This window comes from Balaenoptera acutorostrata, chromosome 9, assembly GCF_949987535.1.
Source record: "Balaenoptera acutorostrata chromosome 9, mBalAcu1.1, whole genome shotgun sequence".
NCBI lineage: Eukaryota > Metazoa > Chordata > Mammalia > Artiodactyla > Balaenopteridae > Balaenoptera > Balaenoptera acutorostrata.
In genome coordinates, this window is record NC_080072.1 from 6344455 (window position 1) to 6353532 (window position 9078).

The following is a 9078-nucleotide window of genomic DNA, read 5'->3' on the forward strand; positions in this document are numbered from 1 at the left end:
CGTTCAATCACATCTCCGTATCTGCGGGCCCTCCCCGTGAACCTGAACGCTCACTCACCCCCTTCAGAGCTTCTATTGGTCGTAGCAGACGTCCGTTTGCCACTCTCCCCGCCCCAATACGGAAGCGGTGGGGTAACCGGGATCCGACCGCTAGTGGGTCCAGGCCATGGGGCAACCCTGGGCTGTGGGGGACGCGGAGGCAGTGTCCGCGCGGCTTCCTCTTGTGCTCACCGCGCTGTGGGCCGCGGCCGTGGGCCTGGAGCTGGCCTACGTGCTGGTACTGGGTCCCGGACCGCCCCCACTGGGACCCTTGGCCCGGACCTTGCAGCTTGCGCTGGCAACCTTCCAGCTGCTCAACCTACTGGGCAACGTGGGGCTCTTCCTGCGCTCGGACCCCAGCATCCGGGGTGTGATGCTGGCCGGCCGTGGTCTGGGCCAGGGCTGGGCGTGAGTGGGGCACGGGATCTGGCGGGGGGAGAAGCGGGAGTTTTGGGCAGGGGGAGGGCCTCAGGACCTGAAGATGTTAGAACCAGTTTACAGTAAGATCCGCTTGAACCAGACGGCAGAAGGAGTATCATTCATCCACTTACAAATATTCGAGTACCTACTACGTGCAAGGTACTATTCCAGGCACTGGAGGTACAATAAAACATATTCCTGATTTCAGGGAGGGGGCAGATGATAAACTTTAGGCGTAATAAGTCAGCAAATAATATAGTATGTTAGAAGGTGTTGGTGGTAAGGAAACAGAGAGAGCAGGATAAAGGAGACTCAAATTGCAGTTTGAAATAGGATGGTCAAGGTAGGCCTCATTGAGAAGGTGGCATTTGAGCAAAGACTTGAAGGAGGGGGGAGAGTTAGCCACAGTCATCTGGGGGAAGAATGTTCCAGGCAGAGGGAACAGATAATGCAAAGACTCTGAGGCATTTGTGTGCCCAGCATGTTCCAGGAACAGCAAGACAGCAAGTGTGGCCAAGGTGGAGTGAGGGGAGAGAAGAGAAGTCAGAGACGTAAAGACCTTGTAAGACCTCGAAGACTGCTTTTCACTAGAAGTGAAATGGAGAGCCATTGGAGGGTTTTGAGCAGAGGAGGGACATGACTTAGATTTTATTTATTTGATTTATTTTTTTCTTGGCCGTGCCAGGGATCGAACCTGGGCCCTTGGCAGTGAAAGCACGGAGTCCTAAGCACTGGACCTCCAGGGAGTTCCCCTGACTTAGATTTTAAAAGGATCAGTCTGGCTGCTGGGGTGAGACTACACCAGTTGGGACAAAGGTGGACTCAGGGAAGCCAGGCAAGAGGCTGTTGCAATAATCCAGGGGGGAGCTCATGGTGACTTGGACGGAGGTGGTAACAGTGGAGGACAGGAGAAGTTTGCTTCCGGATGTTAGAGACCAGAGAAAGGCCTCAGGACTGGGGCTCTCAGAGCTGGAAGAGCCCTCAGACCTGCTGTGCCAGGAATGGAAGGGCCTGGGAAGTGGTGTTTAGCCTGCATTTACCTGTGAAGAACCTGAAGCTTAGAGAGGGCAGGGGCTGTGCCTGCTTCCCCAGGATGGGCTCAGGGGCTGACCGGGCATGAATTGGGGCACTCAGAGCTGCTGGGGGAACTAACCCTGTGGTTCCTTCCCTGCAGTTACTGCTACCAGTGCCAAAGCCAGGTGCCACCGCGCAGCGGGCATTGCTCTGCCTGCCGCATCTGCATCCTTCGCCGGGACCACCACTGCCGCCTGCTGGGCCGCTGCGTGGGCTTCCACAACTACCGGCCCTTCCTGTGTCTGCTGCTTCACGCCGCAGGTGTCCTGCTGCACATCTCTGTGCTGCTGGGCCCTGCCCTGTCAGCCCTGCTGCGAGCCCAGACACCCCTCCACACCGCCGCCCTCCTCCTGCTGCCCTGGCTCATGCTGCTCACAGGTGGGGGGCCGGGGAGGCCTCCACAGGGAGGCAGAGGCCCATTCTGGTGGGCGATGGGATTTCCGGCTGGTTCTCCAGGCAGCGCCCTGGAGACCTAGTCCCAATGTCAATTACGGGAGGTGAGGGGGGCCTGGTATTCACTTGGGTGTGCGGTCTGGTAAAATACAGGGCCTCAACGTAGGTACAGAGTTCTGGCTGAGCGAATCAGGGGACGGTTCCAGAAGGTGGTGGCAGGGGAGGAAAGACTAGTGGGATTTCACCTAGAGGGGGATGGGACGGTGAGAGAGCATTCTAAGTGGGGGGCATTCGGAGCTAGGGGAGCAGCGTGAACAAAGGCTTGGAGGTTGGGCACGGAGTAGTGAAGGCATTTGATGGGAATTATGAGAATTAAGGCTAGGGCAGTAAGTGAGGACTGGATGGTGGAGGGCCTTGAATGGAGTGTGAGGAGATGGTCCTTACTTGACTGGGCAGTGGGGAGCCAGTGAAAGTTACAGGCAGGGGAAGGTCCAGTCTTGGAAGTGGGGAGGGGACGTTTTGAATCAGGAGACTGATTGAGAGGCTGTGTTCTGGTTGACACTTTCCTCTGACACCACCCAAAATAGAAACCCCACTGGTTTTTTATACTTTGTTCTCTGCCCCCCAAAATGCTTCGGGCTTTCTTTTTCCTGACTCCTTCCTCCTAACCTGTCCATGGTCCTCTCTGTAACCTTGTCCTGCAATTACTAAACTCCCTGACCACTCTGAATAGTGGCTCTGTCTCCTCATCCTATCCAAGCCCAGCTCTGTCCCCAGGACCCCCCTCCCTGCAGCCCAGAGGGGGTCTTGGGAGGCCCAGTGGGGCTGTCAGGGTCTTCCTGTGCCCACACTGGCTTCCTGAGCAGCCCTCCTCATGACCCCCTGCCTCCACTGAGACTCAAGCCCTCCAGCTGCTCCTGTCTGCACGCCCCCAACCCCCGGTCATCCACGGTCTCCCACTCGCTCCCTGCAGTCACTGAAGACTTGCGCTCCGGCCCCTCGTCTCCCTCTCAGCCCTGGGCCTTGCTGAAAGCATAGGTATCTGAAAGCGTGGGTGAACGGCCCCAGTCGTTCAGCCTCTTGACCTTCTCCTCCCCTCCTCCCTTCCCCTACTCCCACATCCCCCCGCCCCCGAGTCGTGTCAGAATCCAAAGTGTGTCACCTCCCAGAGCACCCCATGTCACCCCTCTCTCTGCCCCCACCGCCTCTCCTATCCATCTCTCACTCTGTGCTCCGCGACACCTGCTCTGGAGCTCCTGGCCCTCGCCTTTCTGTCCATCAGCACCTTCCCCGCTCACTGCCCTAGGTCCAGCGTAGCGCCCTCATTCCACCGGCCTTCTGCAACATTTCATCTCAAGCCTTTTTGCTCCGTCCTCCTTCTGCTGTGCCTTCCTGGCTTCTCTGTGTCTGCCCTTGGCTGCGGAGAGCTGCCAGAGGTGCCTGGGACTATGTGGCAGTTGCTATCATGCCACGTTCATGGCTGCTGACCTCAACAGGCCCTCAGCGGTGCCCGGCTGCCCTGGTTTCTCATAAGCTTCCTCCCCCTAATGGCTGCAGCTCAATTCTTCCCACTTTCCTGTCCTCCAAGCCCCAGCCTCTCTTGAAAATACATCACAGAGGAAATTAGACATCAGATGGCACGTCCAGAATCGGCTGTCCCGTCCTGGGGGCAGAAGCTGACTGCCCCAGCTCCTCCTGGTGCCCGACCCCTCCTCCCCGCTTGGAGGCCTCACACCGTGTGTCGCTTCTCCTCCTGCCACTCCAGGCTCCCTCCACTGGCCTCCTTCGGGCTTTCCCACCTGGTACAAAGCCTCTCTTCACCCCACGTCCTCCTCTTCCAGCTCATGCCTTCTGGCTCTTCCATCAGCAGCCAAGTCAAAGGACTTGCCTGGGCTCATAGGCTGCTTTTCCTTGCCTCCCACCCATTCCTGCACCTGTTCCAAACTGACTTCTGCCCCCACCCGTCCTCCGAGACTGCCACAGTCCCCAGGCCTCTGTCTCCACAAAACCCAGAGGACCCTTCTGTGTTCTTTTCTCGCTTATGAGACCTTTCAGCCTCATAAAACTGCTGGCCTTCAGCCTCCTTAAAGGGCTCTACGCTTGACGTCCCCGACAGCTTGTACTTTGGGGTTTCCTCCTTCCTTCCTGGTTTCCCTATATCTGATCCCTAAGGACCTGGTTTCCTGGCTGAGGTCGAGACGCCGTTCCCATCTCCCTACACACTCTGCCGGGTCTCGGAACCGCCCGGGTACCAACCACTCACAAATCTGCGCATCCAGCCTGGGCTTCTCTCCTGAGCTTCCAGAACTGTCCACTCACTTGTCTCGCAGGCACCTCTCCATCCTGCCTCAGGACCTTCAAACAGAATGTGTTCTCCCCTCTTCACTTAGCAAATACCTCCTTAACCTTCAGGCATCACCCAAAATATCACTGTCAAAATAGATGAAGTTTATTTCCCTGAGCCTCTTAATAAGTTTCCATGTCATCTCCCCGCCAGTAGGCTCTCTTTTTTTATTGAAAAAACATTCACATAACATGAAACTCATAATTTTAACCATTTTCAAGTGCACAATTCAGTTGCATTTAGTATATTCGCAGTGTTGTGCAGCCATCACCACTGTCTAATTCCAGACCATTTTCGTCGGCCCCAAAAGGAACCCTGTACCCATTAAGCAGTCACTCCCTATTTCCCCCTAGTGCCCCCAGCCCCTGGCAACCACTAATCTTCTGTCTCTATGGATTTGTCTGTTCGGGACATTTCATATCAATGGCACCATACGATACATAACCTTTTGTGTCTGGCTTCTCTCGCTCGACATAACATTTCACGGCATCTTGTCGTTCATTAGTTCACCTGATACTTATTACCTACTGTGGGTCAAGATGATGCAAGATGCTGTACTTTTCCATTGTCACACACATCACAGCTGTAATTAAGTAACTGAGACACGATCTCTTGAATGTCTGTCTGTGAGCTCCCTGAGGTCGGAGACGCTACCTGCCGTTCATCCTGGTATTCATGGGGGGTGCTCACAAGTTTGTGATGCATGAATGAAAGTCACATCTAGGGCAGGGGGCTGTGTCTGCCCGTTTCACCAGTGTGTTCCCATCAGCCGGCATGGGTTGGCCAGGGAGCAACAACTCAGTGTTTGCTGAGCGGAGCAATGCGCCCTGCTTCATGGTGGAGTAGGGGACGGGAGGAGGGCAGGAGCTGGGCTCTGGGACGGCTGGGCCCGCTGCTTCTCCTTGACCCTCTCTGCTCTCTCCTTGCAGGCAGAGTGTCTCTGGCGCAGTTCGCACTGGCCTTCGTGACCGACACGTGTGTGGCGGGTGCACTGTTGTGCGGGGCTGGACTGCTCTTCCATGGGATGTTGCTGCTGAGGGGCCAGACCACGTGGGAGTGGGCTCGGGGCCAGCACGCTTACGACCTGGGCCTCTCCCACAACCTGCAGGCGGCCCTGGGGCCCCGCTGGGTCCTTGTCTGGCTCTGGCCCTTCCTGGCCTCCCCGTTGCCGGGGGACGGCATCACCTTCCAGACCACAGCTGATGTGGGACTCATGGCTTCCTGACTCCAGGAAGAGCCTGAGCTGTACGAGGAGTGGGGAACAGGAGAGGGGACTCAAATAACTCATTTCAGGCCCACCCCCAGCCTCAGAAGGGGAGGCAGGCTGGTACGCTGGTACTTGATGCCTGCTTTCAGCAACTCGAGCCCCGCCCTTAGCCTTGCCCTTGCCCAGCTTGGACTCCTAGTGTCCAGGGCTTGGGCCCTGCGGCTCTGCCTCTATCAGTGGCCCCTGAGTACAGCGAAGGGTCTGGCAGGGGGCTGCTCGGCCTGCCCAGCTGCCCCTTTGCCAGGTTAATAAAGTGCCCACTTGGTTCTCAGACTCCCTCCATCTCTGTGGGTTTCTGGACCTTCACTGTTTCCCGGGCTGCTGTTTTTGGTTCCTCTGATTGTCAGGCCTGGGAACCACAGAATGCCTGAGGGTGTGAGGAGCCAGGGCTCTGCCTTCTGCGGCCTTGGGGGGGCGGTGGCCAGCAGGTTAAGGCAGAATGTAGTGAACCAGGGTATGAGAGTCCAGAATTCTTTCCCAGGTTCAGTGCTTTATAGTTAGGAACATTTCACAGCAACAATTTCAATGAACTTCTCTCCAGCTAACCCGGTGCACTGGGCAGCAATTATGTGGGTGATAAAGCCCTGAGAGTTGATGTGATAAGATCACGTGGTAGTAAATGGAGGAGTCCGGATTTGAACCCAGATCTTTGTGCTTTCTCCTTCACCCTTGAACAGCCGAAAAAATCAAGGCAGAGAAATCAGGTGGGGATGTTCAAGCATCTGTGCTGGCTGGATGGTGCTGAGACTGGTAAGCTCCTCCTCTCTGGACTCTTCAGGAGCTACTTGTTAAACACTTTTATTTAAATATAGTAAATAGACATTTCCAGTTAAATGTGGCAGGTTTAAACATGTGAGTTTGTTTCCTCTTAAAATCTAAAATGATAGTAAAGAAATTAAAAATGATGTAAATTTACAAAGACAAAGAAGATAGGAGGGAGACAGCACTAGACCAAAGAGCCTGACAACATTCTGAAAGATGGAAAGTGGATAGAGGCTAATTTACTCTCTTAGAGAATTAGAACTTGAAATTAAGCGTTCCCCTCTTGGAGGGGCCAAGAGGCAGCCCGATTGCCCCCAGGAGCCCTGGAGATGTTCACCGTGGAAGGCAAGGTTTGGGGCTGACAGTAGGGACGGGACTGATTCAAGGTCTCTATGAGAAGCAGCTAGGTTGCCCCGCCCCCCAGGACCCACCTGACCCCTTGCTACCCCGCTGGGGTGGAGGCGGGGGCTTTTCGAAGAAGCTTTGCATCTCGGGGGCCCTGGGGAGGGTGGGGGTGAGGGACTGGACCAAAAATGGAGTTAAGTGAAAACCTACAAGTGCTGCTGGGGGAGGCGGGTAGTCCTTCAGTGACATGGCAGGCTTGCCTTCCAAGAACCCTCAGAGAAGCCCACCCTTCTGACAGGCCCCGCCCATGCCCACAAAGGTTTGAGCTGCTAAGACTTCTTTGTTTTTCTGAACAGCATGCTCTGTTACTAGTTTTTAACTCTGTTAGGAACTTGGTGTACTTGTCACTTTGTGCTGTACATAAGCATTGGCAGACTTCTGTTTCCTCTACTGCTTTACCCCTCACCCTCCAGAATATCTTTTCTTGTTGGTTTTTTTTATAGTGAAAAGATACAAGGAAATATTTATAAAATAGAAACAACACCCTCCCCCCCCCCCATTTAAGAAATGGATACTATTTCCTTTGAGGTCCCTGCTGTGCCCCTCCCTGGTAGAGGAAACACTGTGCTGTCTTAACCATCCCCTTGCTTTGCTCTGTGATTTTATTACATATGTTTGTACTGGTTTTGCAGGTTTTTGAATTTTATATAAATGGAGCCACACCCTGTTTATTCTTCTGTGATTTGCTTTTTCCTTCAATAATGTGTTTCTAAGATTTATCCAAATTAATGTGTGTGGCTGTAGAGCATTCCTTTTCCTTGCTGTACAGTGATCCATTGAATATACCACAATTTATTTTTCTCTCTTGTCCCACTGATCATTTTATCTACCCCTGTGTATGATCTCCTAAGATCTATACTTGGCCCTTGCTCTTCCATATAAATTTTAGAATCAGCTTGTCAAGTTCCACCAATAAAAACCCCCCTTGAAATTGTGAATGGAACCTAACTGACTCTATATAGATCAGTTTGGGGAAAATCAACATCCACATGAAATTGACTTTTCCAGTTCGTGAACATGGTGTATCTCTCCATTTAATGTTTTCAATAAAGTTATGTATGTTTTCTCATAAAGATCATGCCTTTTTTCTTTAGATTTATTCTTATGTATTTGATATTGTGATGCTATCATCCATAGTTCATGAAAATAATTTTCTTATGTCCAGCAAATCTAAAACTTATTATTTACTTGAAAGTTCTTCTGGGTTTTCTGTATTTATAATCATATCTATGAAAAGATAGTTTTGTTCTTCCTTTTTAATTTTTATATCTCTTACTTTTAATTTTTTTGGCTGTGCCACGCGGCCTACAGGATCTCAGTTCCCCGACCAGGGACTGAACCCAGGCCATGGCAGTGAAAGCCCAGCATCCTAACCACTAGACCACCGGGGAACTATCTCTTATTTTTCTTGCCTCTCTGGGTGGAAGAAAGGGTGGCTACCCTTGACTTGTTTCTCACATTAGATGGAATGATTTCAATATTTCACCATAAAATATGTTTGCTATTTATTTAATAGATGACTTTTATTAGGCTGAGAAAGTTCACTTCTATTCCAAGTATGTTGAGTTTTGATTCTTTTACTTTCATTCTCTGCCTCTTAAGAATGGCCTGTAGATGGATTGTTTAAATCTCTGTCTTCTAATAACTGAAGTATAATCAATTTTTTTTGGCCACGCCACACAGCATGTGGGATCTTAGTTCCCTGACCAGGGATCAAACCTGTGCGCCTTGCAGTGGAAGCACAGAGTCTTAACCACTGGACTGCCGGCCAGGGAAGTCCCAGTATTTAGTCATTTTTATGTTGTAATTAATGTTCTTGGATATATTTCTACTCCTTTATTTTGTGCTATTGTCCTATCTTGTCTAGTTTTTTACCCTTTTAAGTTATTTTTTGCTGGGTGTAGAATTCTAGGCTAATAGTGATTTCCGGTCAATATATTGAAAATATTATTCTGTCTTCTGGTGTCTATTGTTGCTGTAAGTCAGCTGTCATCTATTTCATTGTTTTGTTGTTACTGTTCCTTTGAAGATACTTTCTGTCTCCAACTGCTTTTAAGATTTTTTTGTCTTTGGTATTCTACATTTTACTGTGATGTGTCTAAGTGTGGTTTTCTTTATATTTATCTAAATGGGATTCCTTAGGTTTCTTGATTCTATGAATTGATGTCTTTCATCAGTTCTAGAAAGTTCTCAGTCATATCTTCAGATGTTTTCTCTGTCTCTACTGGAACTCTGATTAGACCTTCCTACTCCATCCTCCTTGTCTTTTTTTTAAAAAAATATTTATTTGGCTGTGTCGGGTCTTAGTTGCAGCACACAGGATCTTTAGTTGCAGCATGCGAACTCTCAGTTGTGGCATGTGGGATCCAGTTCC

General features: G+C 51.2%; 1 protein-coding gene across 1 annotated transcript; it reads left to right on the top strand.

Annotated features, from left to right (window-relative positions):
* The first annotated feature begins 119 nt into the window (after positions 1 to 119).
* ZDHHC24 (zinc finger DHHC-type containing 24) lies at positions 120 to 7777 on the top strand. Its single transcript, XM_007171008.3, has 3 exons — positions 120 to 447; positions 1634 to 1911; positions 5200 to 7777. Exons 1-3 carry the CDS (start codon positions 167 to 169, stop codon positions 5493 to 5495), a joined length of 855 nt encoding a protein of 284 aa, XP_007171070.2. The 5' UTR covers positions 120 to 166; the 3' UTR covers positions 5496 to 7777.
* The last annotated feature ends 1301 nt before the right edge of the window (positions 7778 to 9078 follow it).